General features: G+C 41.6%; 1 protein-coding gene and 1 non-coding gene across 2 annotated transcripts in view; one reads left to right on the top strand and one right to left on the bottom strand.

The window, feature by feature from the left end:
• The first annotated feature begins 915 nt into the window (after window positions 1–915).
• Window positions 916–997, top strand: TRNAS-UGA. The gene has a single exon. It is a non-coding gene; the product is annotated as a tRNA-Ser (tRNA).
• A 25,207-nt stretch (window positions 998–26,204) lies between these two features.
• Window positions 26,205–26,934, bottom strand: part of DNAJC12 (DnaJ (Hsp40) homolog, subfamily C, member 12) — a 50,047-nt gene continuing 49,317 nt past the window's right edge. The window contains exon 5 of the mRNA XM_012659019.1: window positions 26,205–26,751. Within this exon, the coding sequence (XP_012514473.1) occupies window positions 26,657–26,751 (95 nt within the window). The 3' untranslated portion in view covers window positions 26,205–26,656. The remainder of the gene's footprint in view (window positions 26,752–26,934) is intronic.

The raw sequence follows: 26,934 nt of genomic DNA, 5'->3' as shown, positions 1-26,934 counted from the left end.
TAAAAAGCCTTCTATTATTTCCCTCAAATTGTCACCAACAGACGTGAAGCAGCACCACAGCCGCGGGTAGGCGCTGCGGTTGCGCTGTGGAGTCAGCGGCACCAACCCGCGGGCTCCTCCCCGGGCTTGTTCCCTGAGGTGGGCGGCGACCAACAGACCTCGGTTCTGAGAGCTTTAACGGAATAACGCAAGTAAACCACCTTGGGCAGTAGCCACACTGAACAAGGAAGGAAACTAATGACATTTAAAGGTAAGGAATGCAGACCTAATGCGCAGAACCTGGTTCTCAAACCACGTCCACGGATTCCCGATCTCCTAAGACAGCTGAGACCCATTTGGGGCCTGATCTCTCCCAGCTGAGCTCGGCAATGAGCGGGATCCCCGGGCAGAGGAAAATGGGGGAGAGTTGCTTGGGCAGAAGCCCGGGACAAACGAGCCCACGGGGAGCATCCCGACTTCTCACACTTCCCGCCTCATTCTGCAGAAGAGTTCTGAAGGCGACTCTGCCTCGGCGGGAAACGCTGAGGGAAACGCCTCACTCGCAGAAATGCGGAAATTTTCGGGAGCGCGGGCCCGCAGCACGGAACAGGACAGATCTTTGTTTCACGGCTCTCTCGTAGACATAATAAAAAAGCGGGAGTGCAAAAACCAGATCAGTGACCAGAAGCCAAGCGAGGTTACGATTTTCAGAACGCAGCGAAATGAAGGGTGTCTAAGATCTGAATGTAGCCCTACTTAAGGTGATTTCTATTATTTCTTCGCGTCCACGCTGTAGTTCTCGCAACCCGAGCCCTCAGCCCCGGTCTCCTCTCAGAGGAGCTCAAAGGAGGTTGCAGGCCCTGCCCCATTTGTGGGCCTGGCGCGAGCGCAGTCGCTGTTACACTAAAGTGTCTCCGCCTTCTTCTTTTCTCCATGGCAGCGATGGCCGAGTGGTTAAGGCGTTGGACTTGAAATCCAATGGGGTCTCCCCGCGCAGGTTCGAACCCTGCTCGCTGCGGAAGTGGGTTCTTCCGTTTTATTTTTCAATAGACACCCTCAACCGAAAATCCTTATTCTTCCTCCCTTGTTTCCCATACTTGCCAGCTAAATGGCGCGACTACGGAGAGGTTTAATACACCAGAGAAAAACCAATAACTGTCAGTACTGCAAACATAAACTATTTACATCTAGGGGAAAACCTTTCCCTGTCCTAAAAGGCAAGGGAACAGTTTTGGAGTCTTTGTGCTCAACGTGAAGAGCTAGTTGGCAAAATAGATAGAAAAAGAATATAAATACTGACGGAAGTTTTCCGGTTATGACAGCCTGAGCAAGCTATCATCTCACTGAAACTAAGGGCAAAGCTATGCCACCTTTCTTTCCACTCCAGAATCACCTACAACAGTTTCCCCGCCACACCCAAAAGTGATGTGAAATTGGAGATAAAAGAAATGTTAAAGTTCTATTTATAAAACGTGTTAGATACATCCACGTAATGGAACACTATGCATGTAGCCATTGAAATGAGGTTAATGTCTCGGCAAGGACTTCCCAATGCATTGCCAAATGCAAAAATTAGGACAGATTAGAAAACGGTATACTATATTATGAATACATTTTTGTGAAACTATTCATTTGTACACCCATCTATGTGAGAAGAATGGGGGAGAAAGAGAAAAACCAAGAATGACCGGAGGCTGGAGAGGAATACACCAAAGTGTTATTAGTGATTATTGTCTCTGGGTGGTGTGATTTGGGGGGATTTTAATTTTCTTAATAGATAGTTTTCGGCTTAACCGGGTTTTCCAAGACTTCTATACTGAGGCTGAGCGCGGTGGCTCAAGCTTGTAATCCTAGCACGCCGGAAGCCCAAGGCGGGGGAGGATTGCTTTAAGCTCGGGTTCGAGACCAGCCAAAGCAAGAGCGAGAGGGCTCTACTTAAAAATAGAAAAATTAGCCTGACGTGGTGGCATGTTCCTATAGTCCCAGCTGCTCAGGACGCGGAGGCAGGAGGATCCCTTGAGCCCCCAGGAGTTTGAAGTTGCTGTGAGCTATGATGACACCACTGCACCCTAGCCAGGGTGATGGAACGAGATTCTGTCTCAAAGAAATAAAAACAAAATTTCCATTTTGAACCAGTATTTATTATATTTTAAATAAGAAAAGAAAATTGTGAGGTTAGTCTTTGGGATTCTGCACATCCCCTTTCTGTTCCCTTTCACCCACTTTCACCATATCTCTCCCGCCCCAGGCTTCCCAGGTGCTCTTACCGATGCCTCTGACACATCAAGGTTTGGGTATAGTTTTCTGGTTACCTGAACTGGATTCCACCCACACAGACCCAGTCCCATGTGAAACTTGACTGAACATACACACTCAGCAAATTTACATCTTCAGTCCATCCTCTGTGCCCAGTATCCGGCTTCTACCCCCATTCAAGTCACTTATAAGGAACTGCATTGGTTTCCTAGCTGGTCTCCTTCCCTTTATCAGTAAGGATCACATTTAGCTGCAAACAACAGAAAACCCAACTTCGCTTAAACATATAGAGATTTGTCCCAAGAAAATAGGAGACAAATATCATTCCTGGGTTCAAGAGACTGAAATAGTGTATAACTTCTTTTGTTTGTTTCAGTTTAAAAGTTGAAAATTTTTTGACTCTATACTAAAATGTTAATCCATAAAATCAAGAGACCCAAAATTATAAATTAAAACATTCCATCAAAAAGGCAAATATATATTGCACAATTAATGATCAATTTTACTTTTAAGTTGTGCTCTACAAGCTGTGAAAGATAGCTTCATTTGGCAGCTGTAGCTTTTTTTCTTGTCATATTTATTATTCAAGATATTATTTCAAATAAACAAATAAGAAATAATGTCTCAAATAGTAATTTGTCACCATTTTAAAAAGAAAGAAAGAAATCTGGGACTAGGAAATTCTCAGATGGAACAGAAAACAGGGCTCCTTCCATCTTTCTGCTTTAACATTTTTAATATGTAGGCCTCATCCCCTGATTGTTGCCTCATAGTCACAGTATTGTTGCTACATCTCCATACCACATATTTGCATTCAGTCAGGAAGGGGAGAGGCTAGAACCCTTATTTATGTCTCATTTACCCAAACTATGTAACATGGCTACCACTAGGAATTCTGGGGAAGTAAATGTTTTTAGCTGGGTGTACTGCTGCCCAAATTAAAAGAGGAATTCCACTGGGTAGGGAAAAAGATAGATGAGACTGAGTAGGCAGTCAATTGTGTCTGCCACACTCCTGTAAATAGGAAATTCAAAACTTACAGGCATAGGACCTTGAAAACAAGTCCGCTGCCTGCCTTCCTGTCCTTCCTCCCTTCTCCCTCATCTCCTTTTGAGTTATAGGAAGGCCTCCAAGTACTGCATGCTGGTTCGTGCCTTTGGGTCTTTTTAACATGTCCACATGCAACTACCTGGAATATCTGTCTTCTCTTGCTTTTCACCGTTGTCTCATCATTAGAGGAAGAGGGCTGCCTAGCATTCGAAATCCCTTCTTATTTAGGGGACTTGCTCTCCTTTTGAATCTAGGTGTGAGGCTGTAATCCACCCCCACCTGCACCCTCATCACAGAAGCTGAAAAAGCCACAGTACTTGCCTTCCCGGCCTCCCTTGCAGCTAGACAGGCAGCATGTGACCTAGGCCCAGCCAATAAGATGTATCCACCTCCAACTTTCAGTTGAGATCTATTACTACAAAAAGCAGGTAGGGTTAGGCTCCATGCTGGTGATGGGCAGAGGCCACAATGGCAGCCACAGGGACTTCTAGGAGCAGCAAGACCAGGGCTGCAATTGGGGTTTACAGTGTTCAGCAGCAGGACAGTAGTGTCTACACCAGACTGGTTTTGTGGCATCATTCTACTGTGATCTTAGACTCTCCCTAGTCTAATTCATTCCTGCCCCATTTTCCAAAAGTGGCTTTGCAGGCTTCCTGGCAATTCTACAAACTATTCAATATCCTTCCAATAAGTTTCTGTTTAAATCAGCCCCAGTAAATTTTTTGTTTGTTTCCACCTATCAGATATAACTTCCTTCTTCACCCCACCATCAACTGCCAGGAAAATTCATATTATTTCTTCAAGTCACCTCCTGGGTTGCATTCCTGCAATCTCCCAGGCTGATTCGGAAACCCCTTTTAAATTCTCCCATTCCTTATTATAGCAAGAATCACGTTGCACTACCTCTGCCTGTTTTTGTCTCTTCCCACTAAATGGTGAATTCCCTGAGAATGTGTAAAGGGACCATATCTCTCATCTTTGTACCTCTACCTAGCATAGAAAAGGTACTCAAATTTTTGATGAAGGAATGAAGAAATGTATGAATCAGCACACAGATCCATACTTCACCACTAGAATACTCCCCCAAAAAAGTGGGAAGGGGGAAGAAGGGTTGAACATGCTACCCTCCTTTTCAAATTCACTAACCTTTGCCTTAGCATGAGTCAATTTAATATACACAATCCCTCACCTATAATAGTTTTAATTTAAAAGAGGGCAGAGGACAACAGCCTGACTGTGTACCCCTCCCTCCTTTCCCATTGCCTTCCCTTTCCTTATTTTTTCCTTTCCTTCTTTTTCTTCCATTTCCTTGTCTTCTAGCACTGAAAGGGCAGATTGAACCAGGAGGCAAGCAGATGAGGACCTTTGCTTTTGCGAGTCAACCCCACCTGCATCTCCCAGAGAGTGGTTCGCTTTCAGCCTGGCCTCCATGCAACTCACATGTCAGCTCTCTCCGTGGTGAGCAAAAGAAAATTCATGGAAGATATTGGGGGTTGGGGGTAGGTGTGGAAGAGTCTTTCAGTGCACTCTTCTTCTCAAAGGAAACTTTCAAATCCTCTGTCCACATTTCTCTTCTCCCAAGTTCCTTCACCCACTACCAACCCCCTGTGCATGCTCTGGAGCGATTTTTTCTCACCCAACCTCACACGGCACACAGTCTTGAGGATTTTCCTTCAAGACCCCAACTTTTTCACTCTTTTATGGTACACGGCAATTCAGCCTTGTCCCTGTGGTCTGGCGTCAGCATTCCCAGCAATCAGAGCCCTCTTGGGAGGGCAGAAGGGGTTATAAATATAATATCAAGGTTTCCCTCCCCCTCCAAGTGTTTTTCTCTACCTACTTCCTTTAGTAGAAATTAAATCCTGCAACTTCCTGATCAGAGTTCAAAGGCTTTAAACATAAATAGGCTGAAGTGAATGTTTTGAAAATTATCCCTTCCCTTCTAAATCCGGGTCCTACTCATTTCTCATACCAGTTTGTGGCATTTCCAGCCATGGAGCAGGTCATACCCTCTTGGAATCATCCTGATACTTCCCTGTCCCTCACCGCCTTTCCTATCCATCCCAAGTGCCACGAGTTTACCCCTAAATGTGCTGAGAATCCACTTTGCTCCATGTCTACCACTACTACAGAGTCTAGATCAACACCACCTCTCATCTCGCCTACTTTTCAACCTCTAATTGTCTCCTACATCCACTCTTCCTCCCTCCAGTCCATTCTCCATAAAATAAAACTGTCTTTAAAAATGCATATTTGGTTTTCTAACCCTTCTCCTGAAAACCCTTTTGGGAATTCCCACGTGGTTACAATAAAGTCTAACAATAAAGTCTTACAAATAAAGTCTTACAATATAGTCTTACAATAAAGACTAACATCACTAGCATGACCCCGTGGCTCTCCGTGACCCTGCATGACAGGGTTACGGCCTCCCCTGCTGGCCTCCCCTTCATTCTCTGGCCAGTTCTTTTAGTTCCCTGAAGGGATCAAATTGTTTCCCACCTTAGGAATTTTACACATGTTCCAATGTAATCCTCCCATCAAATTGGTCAGGCCCCCTTCTTCTGTGTTTTCATACCATTTTATTCTTTTTCTTCATAACATATCATGCTTTGTGATGCTTTAGTGTGAATATTTGCTTAATTTCTCCCTGCGTGTGTGTGTGTGTGTGTGTGTGTGTGTGTGTGTGTGTAACTACTAAATCCCCTTATCTGGTTTGTAGTGAGCCCCCAATAAATAATTTTGTTGAATGAATTTTGTGGCTGTGAGGACTAGAAAGCAAGAAGTCTCAGAATACCTGAGGGATGAGAGATAGAGTCTCCAATGAGAGAGAGTAAACTGTTTTCCTTTAACTTTGGGAATAAATCAAAACTGTGTCTGAAGAGATTTGTGCCCTGACTGCATAGATTCGCAGGAATATTGCAGCTGAACCACCTGATGTATTGCAGCACAGTTTAGCATGATTTATGAAGCTGTTATTTTGTTTTAACACACCATGTTCATTGTAAAGGGAATTTCATCCCCTGAGGTTTCATTAATGGCAGCATCATTGTGTAGTGAGGCAGTGGAAAAAGGAACTCAGACATAGGGCTGGCCTAGGACATGTGCAAAGCTTATATTTCAAGTCTCCTCTGGAGGGGATGCCCACTTCTGGAGGTCTTGTTCCCCAATGTGCCCCTGTCCCCAAAAACACCTGGCCTCAGGCCCTCTCTATATGCCAAAGTGGAAACAATAATACTAATAATAATACCTAAGTCTTAACTCCTGCAGTGGTTAGAGAGACAGAAGCTCTGAGACTGGAATTTTCAGGTAAAACAGATGGCCCATTCTATCTGAAGCCCTGATGGAGAAAACTTAGAGGTTTCAGCTCTTATTCCAACAACTAGTTTCCTTCCCAACCTGCATGAAGCTGATCAGTCAAGCCTACCCAGGCTCATAGACTAGATGCCACAGGAAATGAGTTATTTCCATTTCCTTCCCACCCTCCCCCACACATACTCATCAGTCCTGGGTCTAGGGACAGTCTCTCATGGCCTAAAGAGTGGATGTGCTTTGTCTGCTGCTGGGCCACCAGGGGAGGCATGTGTGAACAAGGCTGGATCTCTGTTGGTATCGCAGGCCATTTAGAAGAATCTAGTGACAGAGAAGATGGCTCATGGGCTTTATGCTGTTGATGCTTTCTGTGCCTGAGGTCAGGGATGGAGAAGAGACTAGGATTGGTAAACTTCTTCCTTGGGTGCTGAGGTGGGGCACAGCTCCAATCCACTAGACTCATAAATCCTCTCATCCCCAACCCAAGGATCTCAGAGCCCCTTTGTTCTTTTAATTTTTACTCTGTTAAAACCTCCTACATCACATGTGTCCACAAAGACTTTGCGGAAGTATATTTCCCTCCCAAACATATTCATTTGAGACAAAATTCTCAGAGTATTTGTCCAGAACGGGAACTTCAGACACATTTTATCTGATACCAGAAGTCATTCCAAGAGATGCATACACACAATGTTCATCTAAAAGTTACTTGTCTTCCAGATGTTAACACACAAATGTTAGTGGAGACAGGGTGTTAATGTTTTGAAACAATTGGTGTTTAGGATGTTGGAGCACAGAAATTCTGCACTTAACTTTCCTTACATGCTTCTTCTAGTGAGGAGGTTAGCAAACTTTTTCTATAAAAGATCAGCCAATAAATATTTTAGGCTTTGCAGGCCATGTGGTTTTTGTTGTTAACTATTGTATTTAACTCTGCCTTTGTATCATGAAAGCAGCCACAGGTAATCTGTAAACAAATGCATGTGACTGTTTTCCAATAAAACTTTATTTACAAAAACAGAGAGTGGGCTGTATTTGGCCCACAGCTATAGTTTACAGTCCCTGCTTTGGAGGATTTTCTCCACTATAATGAAAGATGTTCTCCTAAGTTATCACTGTGAAAATATGACTAATTGGGACACTGTTAGGAGACTGGTTACATTTCACTAGGTCTTCCCAGTTTATACACATCTGTGAAATCTTATGATTAACATTATGATATATCAAGACAAGACATCAGTAATATACACATGAGACAAAATTGGGAGTGAATGTTTTCCAAAGTCATTTTCTCTCAATACGTCAGTATAGCCCAGACCCTTTCAAAATCCTCTCCTGTACACTGTGCTTGTCTGCTCCACTTCTAGTGAGACTGGGTGGGGTGCAGGCCCTGAAAAGGCTTACTTATTTTCTCCGCTTTCTGTAGTTTGCCCCATAGCCACTCCTCTGGAAATAGGAAGTACTGTATCTGGTATTGTAAACAAAGCCTTACAGCCCTTGAACATCTTAAGGTGTGGTCTGAATCCAGCTTTGCAAGCTGATTTGTGAAGTAGCTTAAAGGAGTGGAAAGAACAGGAACTTTGAGGCCAGAGCCACCAGGCTTCAAATCTAGGCTCCTTCCCTTTTTTGCTGTGTAACTTTGGGCAGGGTACATAACCTCTCGGAGCCTTAATTTCCTTATCCCCTTATCCACTAAGTGGTAATAATAATTACTTCTACATCAAAGCATTGTGAGTAGTAACTGCCATTTTCTGAGCCCTAACCACAGGCCAGGCCCTGGGATGAGTGCTCATCTCATTTAACCTCCAAAACAGACCACAGCTAGTTTACAGGCAAAGAACTGACGATGGGATCGCATGCTGTTATTCTTTTCCCCTTTCCCCAGAAGAGGTCCCTCCTAGACTGTTTCTGCTTGAAGGAGCCATTGGACAGGGATGAAAGAAGCCATTTGATTCATGTTACTGAAAGAGTGGAATATTCTTTGCTCTTTTGTCTCTCTGAGCTGGATAAAGGGGGGAACAAGTTCCCTGGGAGTTGATGTACAAAGCTGCCCAGAGTTGACTCTAGCTGGGGAAGTGTTTGGGACTGCATGAGGAGGCTATTCTGACATTCTCTCTGATCCAGATTTTTTTTTTTTTTTTTTTGATGCCTCTTACAGCTCATGATTTGTTTTACAAATATAATTCCCCAGCCTGGGTTACATTCTTCATTCCAGCTCCAGTCCGCTACAATTTTTTTAAAAATATATGTCAACTCTATGATATGTGTCAATGACCCCTAAATATAAGATACTGTATCCCTGGGAAGCAAAACCTGATTTGGAGGAGCCTTCTCTTCTGGTATCCCTGGCCTGGGTAAGGCTGTTTAGTCACCGTCACCATTGCCTCTTTCTAGGCACTGTTCTGACCACCTCTCTCCCCTGCTTTCCAGTAGATCCCCATGGCTGGCAGAGTAAAGGCCAAACTCCATAGCTTCATACACACAGCCCCTCATAATTTGGCCCTAACATCTTTCAGACCCTCTCTCACAATGCTGCCCAACATGACTCCGTAAGACCGGTTAGACTGGCTCACACTATCCCACAGAACAGACAAGCAATTTCTGGCCCTTTCACACATTGATACCTTGGCTGGAAACTTATTCCTGTCCTTAATGGTTGATTTGGAATATATCCACTCACCAACATACACACACACACGCACACACACACACATATATGCCCCCCGTACATACACACAGATTTGAGGACATACACACAAATAAGTTTAAAATATGTATATATACATAAAAACCAATTTGTATACAAAATATATATATATAAGCAAAAACAAATTTCTGTCTTATTTTCAAGAAATATTTTAGAAAAGCTAAAAGGAACATTAGGTATACTAGAGACTAGTCAAGAATTCAAACACCAATAATCTTACTTCATAGCAAGACAAAGCAGAGATTTTTTTTTATTAAATGATATTAATTTGCTTATTGAATGTGTATCACATTCTCATGGTTCAAAATCACAGTGGCTCCCTCTCACTCTTGTCCTCCGGCCAACAAGGTCCACTTCCTGGAATCTACCAGTTATTAGTTTCAGATTTTTCCTTTCAATGCACTCTTTATGCACATAAAAGAATATATACATATATTCGTCCTGAACCTTGCTTTTGTTATTTAAAGATATATACTATCTTTCTATATAAAGAGTTTGCTCATTAAAAGTGGCCTCTGCTAATTCAAATGTCCTCTGCAGGTAGAGCTCACTGCCTCAGAACAGATGGATCATAATTTGTTTAACCAAATCCCTGTTGATGACCATTAGAGTTGTTTCCAATCTTTTGATTTTACAAAAAAAAAAAAAAAACTTCAAAGAAAATTAAAATATGTATGACATTTTCTACAGCAAGAGTCTTAACCCACATCATCATTTTCATGCAGAATTGGAAGACAATGGTCAGTCCTTGTGTAGGTATCACGAATTGGGCACAAGAAATCACTGTGATCAAGCAGTTCTAGAAGCATAGTCTACACAAATACCCTAGACAGAATGGGGAAGCTTCTCCTTCTGCTACTCTGTTCCATTCCAGGGAGAAGAAAGAACAGAAGTAAAAGTATTCTTTACCTTGTGACCTCTCAAAAGAGTTAATTCTTGGAAACTGTCCCTTTCCTTTCTACCTCTGTCTCCCCTCCCTTCTCCTTAGCTCCATAACCTCCCCAGAAACTACTTGGCTTCCTGGAATTTTTTATTAACGATTCAAGATGCTCCAGTAATAATTTCTGTGATCATAGCCTCTACTAACTCCAATGCCCTCTGGGTGTGTTCTCATTACCTCTGTCTCATAAAAGAGACAGATAAAGACTAGCCTTACAAAGAATGTGGGTCTGGAGCCTTCCTTGCAGAGGGACAAGGGTCATTTATAAAAGAAGGGAGTGATGGGAGGTCTGTGAGACCCACTCTCAGTTACTGCTTCTGCTTACACAACTTTTCCCAGGTGAGATTGTAACTCTATGAATTTTTTTCATACCTACACGTATATCATGGCACAGTTCCAACTCCTTTGTAAGACTGACTTGAGGGTAGATTCGTTCTAGAAACTAATTTATTTCAAAAATTCAAACAATGAAGCTCAGAGATGCTGTTATGTGTTGCTTTTCCTGTTTCTGCTTTTGCCATGAAAATTAGCCAATATATCGTTCAGATCCACTCATGACAATTTGATTTTGGTTTACATTCATCCAGACTTGAAAAATGACCACTGCTCAGGCAGATTGATGCTTCCTGAGCCACTCATTTCTAGCATGTATTAATACATCAGCACTACCTTCAAGTAGTATGTCTTTCTGAATTATTCTTTGTTTCCTCCCCACTGCTTTTTAAGCTTCATTTAAAAAAAAAAAAAACACTCTAACCATTTTTCTCAAGATTGTCTGTTTAAAACATCCAGCCTGCTACAGACTAGACTGTATTTTCACATTTCAATATTTTAGTTGCTCTTTTTTACTATCTGTTATTATTACTCCAGCATTTGAGGATTTCTCATGGGGGATAATGTTTGGCTATTGGGGAAATAAAGAGAGATTTTCATCTTTCCAGATAAAACCTACCACAAAGCTATAACATTTTCTAATCATGACTCTTCTAGGTCACTATGTCACAGGTTCTGTGGATGCTGTCCACCTTTTAAAATTGATAAAAGTAAGCTGGGTGCAGTGGCTCGTGCCTGTAATTCTAGCACTTTGGGAGGCCGAGGCAGGAGGATAGCTTGAGGCCAGGAGTTCAAGAGACCATCCCTGAGCAAGAGCAAGACCCCTGTCTCTACAAAAATTAACCAGGTGTGGTGGCACACACCTGTAGTCCCAGCTTTTCAGGAGGATGAGGTTGGAGGATCACTTGAGCCGAAAAGTTTGCAGTGAGCTGTGATGATCCCACTGCACTCTAGCCCAGGCGATAGAACAAGACACCTGAAAAAAAAAAAAAAATTATAAAAGTATCCAACTGCCCCTATGAAACAGGATCTCAGCAAGAAACAGAAGGCAAACTCAATTTAGGACAATTCTATACAGATTTAATAAAGAGACTATTTACAAAGGTATGGGGAGAGTGTAAAGAAACCACAAGGAATAACTGAACTGTCACCACCCCTAAAAGGGGAGGAAACAGTCACTGAAATCCAAAAGTAGAAAGTTCTGAGGAGACGGCTGCCCTATGGGAGCAGTAACCTCCCTTCAAGGTACACAACCAGTTCAAGGTGATCCTTTTGGGGAGGGAGCTGGGATAGATTATTAAGTATGAAATGTCTGATTCCTTAAGTACTGAGCTTGACAGCTGATATCTCTGACATTTCATTTTGACACTTCTCATTTTATTTTTATTGTGAAGGTACATCTTCAGTCTTTCAAACACACATTTTGGCTGTGATTATCTTTCAAATTTTTTTAGAGCAATTTTTGTGAAATCATGGATAAGTCAAAAATTCGTGTTATTTTCGAATATGAGTTCTGTTGCAGAACCAATGCAGCGCAGATAGCTTGAAATATCAATGAAGTGTTTGGGAGGGATGTGGCTAATGAATGCACAGTACAGTACGTTGATGGTTTGAGAAGTTCCATTCTAGTGATTTTAATCTCGAAAACGAGCCACATGGGTGACCTGAGACCAAGGTGGATAATGATGCGCTGAAAGCTGTAGTGGAAGTGAATCCAACTCAGCCTACTAGGGAATTAGCAGCACGGTTTGATGTTACTAACCCAACAATATTAGACCATTTGAAACAAATGAGCAAGGTAAAGAAGCTGGATAGATGGGTTCCGCATGAATTAAATGAGCATCATAAGAGAAATCATCTTGAAGCTTGCCTTTCTTTGCTGCCACAACATAAAGGTGAACCATTTCTACACTGTATCATTACATGTGATGACAAATGGATTATTTTTGACAATCACAGGCATTTGGTATAATGGTTGGCTGAAGATGACGTGCCAAAACACAGTTCAAAACTGAATATTCGTCCAAAAAAGCTAATGGTGTCTATTTGTTGGTCCAGCGTTGATATTATCCACTACAGCTTCATGAAACCTGATCAATCAATTACAGCAGATGTCTACTGCAACCAATTGGATGAAATGATGAGGATCCTTGCAATTAAGCAGCCAAGATTGGTCAATAGAGACAGGCCATTCCTCTTGCAAGACAACACTCAACCACATGTGGCACAAACAACACCGCTCAAACTACAGAGGCTGGACTTGGAAACTCTGTGTCATTCACTGTATCTACCAGACCTTGTACCAACGGACTGCCACTTCTGCCAGGCTTTGGACCACTTCTTATAAGGAAAATATTGAATTCTCAACAAGCCGTGGAAAACATCTTTCGCCACTCGCTCTCCAGGCTTCGCTGCTGGCATAAACAAGCTACCATTAAGATGGCAAAACTGTGTCAATAGTTTAGGCACATACTTTATTTTAATTGTACTGCTTCTTGTTTGAGATGTAATAAATGACACTTTAGATTAGCAATTGGACATTTCGTATTTAATGACCTAATAATACACCATCTCACTCATCTCCCTTGTCTGTTCTCCAGCTGGGGCTTCCCCATTGGCCAAACCGGTCAGCCTCTGCAGCTAAGAACAGGGCACAGAGTAGGTCTTGAGGGGCAAACAGGAGATAGCTGAAACTCTAACTTACAGAAAACTTGGGAAATAGAGAAAACAAAAATAATTATCCATAATCCAGCACCTTAGCACACAGATTTTATCACTATGGTGCATTTCCTTCCTGTCCTATATTGATATGTATAATTACATTACAAATTAAATCATTGACTATTTCAAACATACAGAGATGCAAAGAAAATAATATCATATATATTATATTTTACATTTTTTATTAAAATTATTTCATGAGGTTTTTGCTGCTCCTTTGCCTTTATCTATGATTTTTAACAGCTCTATAATAGACTGTGCAATAGCTGCATCAAATTTAAGGAATCAATTATTGCATACTTCAGTAATCTCTTTTTTTTTTCTTTGCTATGTAATGTTGTGATGCACAACTTTGTGATATAAGCTTTTTTGCATATTTTGTGTTATTTCTTTAAGATCTACAATTCCAAGAATGAGCATATTAAGGCAAAGGATATGAACATGTTCATGGTTCTAAATTCATATTCATAAATTACATGCTAAAGACGTGTATCAATGTATAGTGCCACCAGTAATACATAAGAAAGCTGGGATCATGGAACCCTCATCTATTAATACATTAGTTATTATCACTTGCAGCTTTTTTTTTTTTTGGCTAATTGACTAGGGAAGCATGCTAAGTTTTGTTTAATTAGCTTTTCTTTGATTACCAGTAGGGTATCTAAGTTTTGCCATATGTTCGTTTGCTAGTTATATTTGCTGTTCAATGTCTGACTCGCTACTGAACCAGTTATTAGTCCCTAGAGCTGCTGCTGAAATTGACCCCTGGGCAAATCCTTACTGGAAACAATTGAGTGTCATGGTGGTAAGACAGCAATTTCAAAAGAAAAAGGCTAATAAATTCCAAGCTGAGGGTTTATGGTCTTAATATCTACTTTTTAGAAAGTTTATAATTTTATTAGATTACAAAATTTATCCATCCCTTCTACATTACCCCTCTAGCCCCATGTTCCAGCATTTAAAATAACTGGTGCAAAACTAAATGCAGCCTGAATGATAACAGTAATTCCTGTTACTTTCTGTTCCTTGTTGGCAATGTGGTGGTTCAACTTCTGCTCTGGGAGATATTAAGGTAGGCTTGACTGACTGATACTGGGATGTGTGGGGGTCAATCAGGGTCTAAACTTCCATTCTTTTCTCTCTTTTCTTACCTCACAGGCTATTTGAGGAAGTATCTTCCTTGACCCACCAAGCTCCAAGGTTGTAAGAGGTTCTTTCTATGTCAGAGTTTCTCAAACATTAGAAGAATCACCTAGGAAAGCTAATTAAAAACATAATCCTTGGACCTCACTGTTGGAGATTCTGATTCTGCAGATCTTGGGTAAGCCCAGGAATCTACACTTTTTAAAATGAGATGCAGGGGTGTCTATTGACTACACTTTGGGAAACATTAGTATAGATCCCTGGGATAGGAAGTATACTGAGGATATTCAAGGTAGGAGCAGAAATAAGGCTGGGAGGGGGAAGAAGGGATTATATAGCCCAGCAATAGCTTCCTCTGAGCCCATTCTCCAAAAGTTTCAGTGTCGAGGAAACAGCAAATAACACCATGATTCAGCGGAAAAGGTAATCGATATGTGCAAACTTTTTCATATGCTAGGGATACAGTGGTCAACAAGACAGACATATCCCTACCAGGTTGAAGGCTACTATCTAGTGATGATTCATCATAACATTATTTAGTGATATTTAATTCTATTAGTATTTTCAGTGTTGTAACACCTCTCTACACCTTTTTCCCTAACAACCTAAAATGTGTATCTAAGCTTCCACATCAGTCTTACCTCTGACCACAAAGTCTCAGAGAGCAAAAAGTTTCAGATTCTTGACACATACGTATTCCCTTTGTTGACAAAAGTATTTCTTTTCTATGCAACATCGACATCAGCACTGGCCGGAGCAACTTGCAGAATTGCTAGATTGTTTAAGATTTCTTCTGGCCCCTCTAGGTTTTATTCATGAAATTCCTGCAGTGGAAAACAATACTAGCAGACCACACTGTAGAGATGTAGAGGCAAAGAAACAACCAGTTCTGAAGTCTGTTTGCACCATCACAGCCACTAGGAAATGCTTTCTGGGTGGAGCCTTCTGATACTATCAGCCCAATGCTGCCATCTTGTGACCTTCTACAGAAAGGTGACCCGAGCTTACAGATTTGAAGATTTTTGTTTTCAAGGTACCATGTGAATATATTGCTGGGGGGGAAAAGCCATTACATTTCTTTGTCATGTCCTCCATCAATTTTTAATCTAGGTAGAAACTACTTTGGAGAATTTTGAAAGTAGAATAGAAAAAATTCTACTCAGAGAAGCATAGTAGTTTAGATCTTAGATGTCACCTTGTAAAGAAATGGCCAGTTTTTTTATAAGTCAAGTTCATCGAAATGCTAAAATCTTGATGTAGCACTCTCTTAATTCACTAAATATCAGATTACGTGTTTTTCATACGGTAACTTTGCATCCTGAAATTCTCCTTTTTCTTGAAGTGGAATCATTCCTAAGGAAAGAGCTCATATGATACTCAGCAGAAACCAACATGCATTTGTTTGAAGTGCTTTCCCTGGCTTGTTTTTCTTGAGGGCTTCAACTGTACATGCATATTTAGAGTTCTGATGTCTTCCCTTGAGCAAAGAAAAATCCTTCCAAGTTCCTGTTAAACACCCATAGTACTATGTCACTTTCTTGCTTCCTCTTTGAATCCAGTTGTAAAACTTAACCCTCATCACTAAAAAAGCACAAAACCTTTGACACTCACACAAAAATCTACCCTGGAGAAGCATTTTAGTTGTCCTCAGCATAGTTTTGGTCATTGTAGCCAATGCATAGCCAGTGCCATAGCACAGTGAAGTGGAGGCCCTGGTGCTGGGAATAGGGGAGGGGGACCCTCAGAAACTGACCCCAAAATAGGAATATGCAAGAGCAGTACCTGGCAGAGCCCAGAGTAAAGCGTTAAAAAAGATACACACAGATAAATGACTTCTTCTCTAGCCCTCTGAAAGAGAATTTCTACAGTATGTTTGTACAGATTCACCATTATTACAGTGTTGTTGTGGCAGGCTGCTTTCATCGAGCATCTCCTCTGGGTGAAGCTGGGTGCTCAGCAAGGGGATCCAATGGTGAACAAGACAGTTCCTGCCTCAGGGAGCTCCCAGACTTGCCGCAGCAACAGACGATGACTGATGGCGAGACTGTGATGCACACCACTGTAGGTGCAGGTTAGCTCAGGTGCCGAGAGAGCTTCTGAGCCAGTGTCAGGGGAGCAAGGAAGGTTTCCTGGTGTAACCCAACACCCTCCCTTTACTGGGGAGAAAATCAGGTTTTGTATTTAACGGTTTACCCACCATCTCCAAGTTAGAAGATGGCAGTGCTAGGATCAAAAATCAGGTCTGGTGATCCCAGAAGAACTAACAGTGGCTCAGAGGAGCATGGCTTACTCCGGGCATGCAAGAGGCCTGGTGAGGCTGTGTGGATTGGTGAGGTGGTTGTTCACACCTTCGTCTAGGTTTCTGTGAATCCCTCCGTCTTCACCTCCCCCTCATCCTCCCACTCTTGGAGTTTCAGTTCTGTGTCATTCTCCTTATTCAAAGTAACAGAGCGTCGTACCCAAGGTGGACACATAGTGAAGGTTTTCAGATTATGATGTGGTAGATGAAGAAGCGGAGAAAAAAAAGAAGAAACTTTAAGGAAGGGAAATATTGATATTTGTTATTTTAATGTTTCATGCTGGAGTGTATTCATTTCCTGGGGCTGCTGTAACGAAGAACCAAAAACCAAGTGACTTCAACCAATAGAAATTTGTTGTTTCACAGTTGTGAAGGCTAGAAATCAAGGTTTCAACAGGGCCATGCCCTCTCCAGGGTCAGATCCTCCCTTACTCCTTCCAGCTGCTGGTGGTGGCCAACAGTCCTTGGCATTCCTTGGCTCGCAGCGGCATCACTCCGATCTCGGCTTCTGTCGTCACTTGTGTGTCTGTCTTCACATTCCTGTTCTTAGGAGGATCCCAGCCATATTGGATTGGGGCTCACCCTAATGACCTCATCTGAACTTTATTACTCTGAAAATATCCCATTTCTTTTTTTTTTTTTTTTTTTTGAGACAGAGTCTCACTCTTTTTGCCCGGGCTAGAGTGAATGCCATGGCGTCAGCCTAGCTCACAGCAACCTCAAACTCCTGGGCTCAAGCGATCCTCCTGCCTCAGCCTCCCAAGTAGCTGGGACTACAGGCATGCGCCACCATGCCCGGCTAATTTTTTCTATGTATTTTTAGTTGTCCGATTAATTTCTTTCTATTTTTAGTAGAGACGGGATCTCGCTCTTGCTCAGGCTGGTTTCGAATTCCTGAGCTCAAACAATCTGCCCACCTTGGCCTCCCAGAGAGCTAGGATCACAGGCGTGAGCCACCGCGCCTGGCCTGAAAATATCCCATTTCTAATTAAGGTCACATTCTGAGGTAGGGGGGTAGAATTTCAACATATTTTGGGGGACACAATTTTGGGGACACAATTCAAACAATAGCATGAATTATTTCAAACATAATATGTATGAAAACATATTTATATGTAGAAAGTCTAGAATAATATAATATTCTACAATATAATATAATATAGGCAGCTCCTATGTACTCATCTCCCATTGAATCATCAATGCTCTGCCAATCTCTTTTCATCTGCACCCCCATCCACTTCCCCTCCCCTCCTATATTATTTTGAAGCAAATCCCAGACCTCATATTCTTTCATCCATAAATATCTGATGCATCTCTAAAGATAAAGATTCTTTGTTTTAACATGACCACAATAACATTATCACGCCTTAAAATGTGGATCAATAATATCCAGTGTTCAAATTTTTAATTGTCTCATAAACTGCCTCCAATTTTTAACAGTTTGTTTGAATTGGGATCCAAATAAGGTCCTCAGAGTCATTGATATGACTACTAATGGAGGTGGGTCAACAATCTCAGCATCTTTTCCTCCCTCTGGTTGGTTGAACACTGGATAGCTTCACTCACTGAAACTGAGTGTGGGAATAGGGGTTTGGGGGTTGCTGACCTTCTCTGAGTGACAAGAATTTGAAGTAGACAGAGGGAGACCTTGTGGATGGAGAGGAGTGAAGAAGGGAGACAGAAGAGGGAGGTGAAGAGAGGACTCAGGAGGAAGGTTGTGGATCCAGGGGCCACGAGGTGTGGTGAGGGGACCCTGGGGAGAGGTGGAGGTGGCTCCAACAGTGATGGAGAGGGGCTGGCTGGCTGACAGGCTTTTAAGAACAAGGAGGTCAAATAAGCAATTTTACATGCCCTACATATCAGCCACCCAGGAATATTCTATTTCCAAACATGCTAAGTGTTGTCAAATCTACAAGCTGTTCCTTCCACTAAAAATACTTTCCCCCACTCTCATTCCAGCCCATCATCCTGGAGAACTCCTACTCATTCTTCAAAACCCATATATCCACACCTCCATGAATGCCCCTCCCTGACTCCTCCCCCACAAAGTTGGTTTACTCCTTTATCTACCACCCCGTAGGGCTTTGAATATATCTCTACTATAGTGCTCCTCAAGTTGTGCTGTCATTATCTACATTCATGTTTGAGTCCCCCACTAAACTGTGGGCTCTTTGAGGGGAGGGGCAATGTTGGTTCATCTTTATAGCTTGAATCCCTAGCAGAGTGCCTGGCACACAGAAAGCATTCAATAAATGCTTACTGAATGAAGAAAAATTAGAGTAGGCGGAAGAGAAGACGAAAAGGGAAGGGAACGCAAAGATGAGATCAAAAGAAGAAAAGAAAGAAGAAAGGGAAGCAGGAAAATAAGATATACACAAGGCAAACAACTAACTTTGGCAAGACAGAATAGGCCAGTTTGATGTCTAGGTTGCAAAACCAAGGTCAAATTAGGCCTTCAGTAATGTTTCCTTGGTCAGTGCAGCATTTTTAAAATTTTAGTTTAGTGATCACAATTTAAGAATCATATTTAAAAATCCAGATTTCTAGCTTCTTAAACAAAAATAGAACTATCTAACCTAGCCTGGGCCTAGCCTCCTCTGTGGTAACTAAACATACTTTATCAAAACATACTTTTGTCAGATTGCCACTGTCTGCACCACTCCCTATTGTCGCCCCAGCATGGAGACTGAGTGTCACTGGCCACTTACCATTGTGTTTGTGCTCTTGGTTCTCTCATAATTGGCCTACCTCACTCATTTACTTCACCTGCCTGCCTCTTGTAAACAATAGAGATTGTTAACTTTGTCCCAGGTAATTTTCTCCATCCAGATGGTCTCTGACTATAAAAAATGATGGTAATAATTATTCTAGAGCTACACTGTCCAATAAAACTTTCTGAGATGATAGAAATGTTCTATAATCTGCACTGTCCAATATGGTAACCACTAGCTCCATGTGACTATTGAGAGTACTTGAAATGTGGCTAGTGTTAATAAGGAATTGTATTTATAATATTATTTAATTTCAATTAATTTTAATGGACACATATGGTTATTGGTTACATATAGAGATGCATTTCTAGGGCATTGCTTCTCAAGCAAAGAAATACCTGGAAATCTTGTTAAAACACAGATTACAATTTAGCAACCCCAGAATGAGGCCCAAGATGCTGCAGGTCTGATAAGTTCCCAGCTGATGCCAATGGCGCTGGGGTTTGGACCACACTTTTGGGAGCAAGGTTCTAGAACAGTTCTGCTCAAACTTCAGCATGCATAAGAATCCCCTGAAGAGGCTGTCAAAACAGATTCCTGGGCCTTATCCCTCACAGATTCCAATTCAGTAGGTCTGGGGTGGCTTCCAAAAATTTGCATTTGTAACAAGCTCCTGGGTGGTGCTGGAGAACCATTCTAGAAAATGGGAACGTGCTGGGGGAAAAAAATGGTTTTAATCACTCTAATTTTCTTTCCCAGATGCTGCTTGTTTTAGCCCATTTGTGCTGCTGTAACAAAATACCAGGAATACTGGGTAATTGACTAGCAACAGAAATTTATTTTTCACAGTTCTGGAGGCTGAGAAGTCCAAAATCACAGGTTTGGTGTCGTGTGAGGGGCCAGTCTTCATTTTTGACATGGTGCCTTGTTGCTGCATCCTTCAAAGGGAAGGAACACTGTGTCCTTACAGGGCCTAGGGAGCAGAATGGCAAGAAAGGGAGAACTCTCCCTGAACCTCTTTTATAAGGACATTTACCTATTGATGAGGGTAGAGTCCTAATGGCTTAATCACTTCCCAAAAGGCCCCCCCACCTCTTAATCTCACCACAATGGGGATTAAATTTCAACATGAATTTTGGAGGAGCACCACATTCAAACTATAGCACTACTGTTAATAATGTCTGTGCTGTCTCCATTTTATAGATGAGGAAACTGAGACACAGGGAGGTTAATGAACTTCCTGCTGGTCACACTGCTGGTAAGCGCGCTATCTCCAGAGCTACCCTCTTCGCCAACACACTTTACACCATGAACAATGTGTGTTCTGCCAGTGTAGTGACCTTGTTGTGATACATTGTCTCCCGAGTCCTTGAATTTAGACCTGAAGAGAACTTTTTAAATCAACCAGTCTGGATTTGATCCACAATTTTCGTGGTTTCATTTTACGTTTTAAGGGAGGAAACAGACTCAGAGAAGAGACTTGCCTGTGGCCACACAGCTACAACCTTCACATCATATGATTGACAGCTTCTATTTCTAACATTTTCCGTGCCACATTTCTAGTGTGAACACTGACAGAATTTCAAAAACTGAGCATTTTTAGCTAGCTAGCTGCTACTAGTGAAGACACACCACACCTCTCTCCCTTCTACACACACACGCACACACACACACATATACACACACAAACACACACACACACACACACACACACATTCGGAGTCTTTTGTCCTTCATCTGCCCAGGTGTTCCTTTTTGGAAGCTCGGGGAGGGAAGGTGTTTGGATGGGGCCAAGGTGAGAGAAGAGGAGGATGTGTCAGAGAGAGCTGTGTCTGTGCTCCCCGTCAGGCCAGGCAGCCAGGATCTGTCACCACATGGTTAGGGGGTGATTCCCAGACCCTGAGAAACTGTGCAAGAGAAGAATACTGGTGAGACGGCAGCTGCAGAGAGAAGAGCCACCATTCTTCCGGCAGACAGGTGCTCAGCGCCCCGCAGCAGGGGCAGGGGGCGCTCCAAGTAGCCTCCTGGGCTGGAGGTGAGGACGAGAGAGCTGGGGCAGAGACAAGGCAGTGGCTGCAAGTCATAGACCCGTTTGGGAGCCCAGGCGGAGTGCACCTGGGGCCATGGGGTCCCCTAGAAATAACTGGTGGCATGGAAGAGAGAGAGCTATCAAGGCATTAACCATTTCACCTACAACCTGTATTTGTTTAAATCACTGTGGTCCTCAAACTTAGCTACACATTAGAATTACCTAAAGTTGTAAAATTCCTATCCAGAAACAATAAAATCAAAATCTCTGGGATGGGTGGGGGTGGTATTGAGATACAGGAAAAACCAAAGCGTTTTTCCTATCCTCTTATGCAGAATGCTTCACTTCTGGTCACCAAAATGTGTGAGGATTTCTCCCCACCAGCAACCAATCAATTCTCCAGCAGATTCTGCAGCAAGGAGTTCTCTAATTCAATTTAACTGTGACGCTACCTGGAGATAGCGTGAGATCCCACAAGGCGGATGGCTCAGTCCACAAGACTGTCTCCCACTGCAGATGCCAGTCGCAAATCTCTGGTTGTGGCCTCTGGGTCTGACAGATGGTCTATAAATCCGGGGTCCTGACCTTCCCCTCAGGTTGATTAATTTACTAGAGAGGCTCATAGAAATCAAGGAAATCCTTTACTTGTGTTTACCTATTTATTATAAAGGATATCACAAAGGATATGATTGTGGACCTAAAGAAAGAAATTGAGGCAAAATTAACATAGTTTATTTTTCTTTGTTTTCTCAAGATAATCTTCCAGACCAGATGGAAGAGAAGCATGGGAGCATGTGGGACGGGGTGAGGAGCTTCCATGCCCTCTCTAGGAACAGCCACCCTCCAGGAAGCTCCACGTGTTCAGCTATCCAGAAGCCCCTCCCTGAACCCTGTCCAGTTGAGTTTTTATGAAGGCTTCATTAGGTAGGTGTCATTGATTACATCATGGGCCACCGGTAATCAACTTAACCTTCAGCCCCTCTCCTGAGGAGTAGGGCTGAAAAGTCCCAACTCTCCAATAACCAGCCCCCCATCCTGAAGCTGTCTAGGGGCCCCCAGCCACCAGTCATCTCATTCACGTACAAAACAATCACTCCAGAGATCCCAAGGGTTTTAGGAGCTGTATGGGAAGAAACAGTACAAAGATCGAAAGTATATTTCACAATATCACAGGTGAGAACCAGGGTTTTCCTGTTCCCCAGGTGAATCTAAAGTTAAGAACCAATGGTTTACCAAAAAAAAAAGTTTTCTATTCTATTGTGGTTTTTAGAATGTAACAAAAGCTACAAATTCCTCAAGAAAATGAGGTTAGTTGTGAGGTTCAAACAAGATACATGAGGAAATGCTTTGGAAACTATTAAAAGTAATAGTTACAATTAGCATTATTATTAGACCCTATTTTAGAGCCTCCACTAATAGTCTAATGAGCTGGAAAGTATTTAATATTGAAACTTCACCATTGTCTTTAGAAGTGTGATGCTATCAAAAATGACATCAAACTCAGCTGAATGTGAAAAGATAATTGAGGTGTTTGGGGCTGGTATATATAGATGTACTTTGTAATCTTTTCCTTTCTTTGTCTGCCCTTTCAGTTAAAAGAACAGTAAGAAAGAAAGAGTTATTAGAAGGGAATGATGGCGAAGACACATCCTCTTTCTCTGCCTTCCCCGTCCTCAATAACCCTTAACGTCTACATTTGGCCTGCACACTCCTTGCCAGTTCCCACACTGTCCTGGCTTCCGCCCAAGGTCCTAAACTGGCCAACTCTGGGCCTGGTCCTTGGCAGGCTCCTGTGTTCCACAAAGGGGAGATCCTTTTATTCAGCCACAGGTAGAAGAAACTAGATCGGAAAGCTAAAGTCATTTGCCCCTAAGTCCCACAATAAGTTAGAGCCAGAGAAAGAGCCAGGTCTCCACAAACCTAACTTAAATTCTACAATTAATATAAGGAATAATCAAAGCAAAAACATTGAAAGAAACAGAAGAGCCCCACTGGAAAGAGAAAGGACGAGAATAAGCTGCCTCATGCAAAATGTGTTCCCACAATGAGGGTGAGGTGACACAGAGAGCAGAGAAGTAATAATACTGAAGACAAGGCCATACTGATCATATCACAAAACCTGAAATTAAAGGGAATTGAAGCCTGGCATTGTGAGACATTTCATCATTTTCTCAGTAATTGCATCAGTTTTATAATTTCTTCCATCACTGACTCCCCAGTAGTCCTGGCATCTGCTGTCTGTGATGTGGAGGTGGCGGGTAATGGTGTTTGCCTCCAGGAAATTAAAGACCCCTCTCAATAACTGCATTAGTCATCGACACTTGCTGCTGTGATTGATCTTGTAACCACCATCAGATCTAAACAAAAAAAGGATATGAAAATTCATAAGCAAGAAAACAACCTTATCTTCTCCTTATCCCACTCTCTGATATATAAGAAATATCTACAAAGTCTTTTTTGCATTTCTAATTTGCTCATCAAGGGGGATATTTTTGACAGGCTAGGAATGTGTCCATTGGGTACTGAAAATTATTTAGCTTCATAGGAAATTGTGAATTCTGCCTAGGTTTTCCAGGGTTGCCCTTTACTTAAAAGAGCAAAAATATTTCAGAATTGTATTCAGGACACCCAGAAGGCAAGTAGCCATAGCACTAAAAAAAAGTCCTGTTCTCCTCCTCTCTCTGTGGAAGGTACCAGAAGAAATGTGTACTCTGGTTTGATTATTGCTTTATATCTTGGGCACTCCCCGGTACTAGGGGTTAGGGAAGGTGATGTATAAACTGTTCCAAAGGACAGTGCTTCAGATTGAGCCACTCAACAAAGTCTAGCCTAGACCGAAAAAACTAAAGGCAAGAATCCTAATGAACAAGAACTTTTTCCTGGGTTTTTCATTCCAATGTCCCTAAGATCTCTGAAACCTGCCAAATTGCATCTGTTGTTTGCTTAAGAATATGATAATCAAGGGCTGGGCGCGGTGGCTCACGCCTGTAATCCTAGCTCTCTGGGAGGCCGAGGTGGGCGGATGGTTCTGAGCTCAGGAGTTCGAGACCAGCCTGAGCAAGAGCGAGACCCCGTCTCTACCAAAAAAATAGAAAGAAATTAATTGGACAGCTAAAAATATATATAGGAAAAATTAGCCGGGCATGGTGGCGCGTGCCTGTAGTCCCAGCTACTTGGGAGGCTGAGGCAGTAGGATTGCTTGAGCCCAGGAGTTTGAGGTTGCTGTGAGCTAGGATGACGCCACGGCACTCTAGCCCGGGCAACACAGTGAGACTCTGTCTCAAAAAATAAATAAATAAATAAAGTAGCAGTCCTGTACTAAAATGAAAAATCTCCAAGATATATTAACTGAGTAGATGGAAGGTATATGGCAGTAAATATAGTATACTACCATTTGTGTAAAGAACAGAAGCACGTACATGTGTGTAAATACACAGGATATCTAAGGAAATAGTATGTATATGCAAGAAATAGTGCCTCTAGGGGAGGCAGGAGGGGGGAGGAGGGGACGGGCATATGCACAAACAATGAGTGAGATGCATACCTCCGGGGGAATGGACACACTTGAAGCTCGGACTTGTGGGGGAGGGAGGGTAAGGGCATCATACGTAACCTAATCATCTGTACCCCCATAACATGCTGAAATAAAGAAAAAAAAAATAGTGCCTCTGAGACACAACTGGAGAAAAGAAGTTAAGGGAGGTCACAATTCTGTTAATTAATGCAAAACTTAACACATAACAATATACTAAGAATAGTAACTAATACACATAGTGCTTACTAGTCATGTTCTAAGCACATTTTATATTTAAACTAATTGAATATACTCCTTTTAAACTGTAGATATTCACATACCTGTCTTACTTCACTAGAATATCAACTCCTTGAGAGGATAAACATAAGTCTTCTATGTCCTACCCAAATGCTAGTACAATATTCATCACGTAATAAATGTTCTCAAGAAATATGTGCCTCATTCATTCATTCAGTATTTAATATAAAAGAAACTAATTATCTTCACCATTTAGAGCTGATTTAGAAGCTTGATAATCTTTAAGTAAAATTATCTTTTCATAATCAGTTTGCTATGGCATGAAGTTGAGCGACAACACAAAAGTAAGTGGCTTTGAAAGTGTGCCATTATATGCATGAACAGCCCATTGTGGTTGTGCTGAACACACTAGGGAATTGAGCCAAATTACTGAAGAAAAACCGAGTTTTCCTCTTATTTTCCATTCAAAGGACTGCATTATCAGAGCACAGTTTCCTCCCTTTTTAAACTTTGAGTTCAGGGAAGTGTTTAAGTATAAAAGATCTGGTACTAAGTTCAATTGGATCAAGTATATAAAGTGCTTAATGTAAGCTTGACCCATCATAAACCCCCATTAAAGTGAAGCTGTTTCTCATTTCTAATTTGGAGGCCTCAGGCATTATGGGAGGGAAAAGTAAACAAGAGCTAGTGCTCAATCTTGTCAACAATTGAGAAAGGAGTCGGTAACAAAAATAGGGTAGAACATGGTACTGGAGTCTTTCTCCTGTGACAAGTCATTAAAAGTCATCAGTGCTATAAATCAGTCTTGGGGAAAAAAGGAAAAATAAATAAAACCCTGAAGAAATCTTGTAAAACCATATCATTTCCTCAAATAAATCATAGCCTTTTGAATTCACAATTATTATAAGTAGAAATATCTATTCAAATTATTTTAAAAATACAGTTGAATTATAAATTCATTTGTGAACTTTGGGAAAATTATTTATTTCACTCTACGTGGTTTACACAAGTAATTTCACATTTCATTTTAAGTCAGGAGTCAGAAAACATTTTTTGTACATCCAGCACTAATAGAGATCACAGTCTATCAATGCAATATTTAAACACACCGTGCAGAGATTGATTTTTAAATGGATTTTTATAAATAGCAATAACAGGAAAAAGCATATAATACAATCTACTCTGGATCTAAGAGTAATCTATTCAAATATTGAAAGAAACCAGTCTTCTGAATATTTTCTCATTTGAAAAACATGAGAACTGGTTCAAGGATGGAAGAATCAATCGGTACTCAGCAATTCACAAACATGACATATAAACATGACATTATTAAGATATGAACAAAGACTGTATGTTGGCAGCGCAGGGGACACTCTTGCTCTCCCTTTTTTATGGAGCAGGGACATTTCATATTTCATAGTTTCTGAACTTCCTCAGGAGTTCTGAAGGAGCATCCCCAGACCAGCGGAAACGAAGGTGCCAACAGTTCACATCTGAAAAACCTTTAAAAGAGAGAAAAGAAATATTTAAAATCAGAGGTAGGAAAATAAAAGTCAGCCTTATTATAGTCAAACAGCTTGGGGATAAGATTTCACTGCACCAAGTAAAATGTAAGATATGAATTATTAATACCCTACAGAAACTGATTCATTTAAGCAGACTTTGGAATTCTTATGAACAGAAAT

This window comes from Propithecus coquereli, unplaced genomic scaffold (assembly GCF_000956105.1).
Source record: "Propithecus coquereli isolate 6110/MARCELLA unplaced genomic scaffold, Pcoq_1.0 Scaffold117, whole genome shotgun sequence".
Lineage (NCBI taxonomy): Eukaryota > Metazoa > Chordata > Mammalia > Primates > Indriidae > Propithecus > Propithecus coquereli.
Note: the sequence above shows the minus strand (reverse complement) of the source record. Positions and strands in the feature narration are given on the sequence as shown.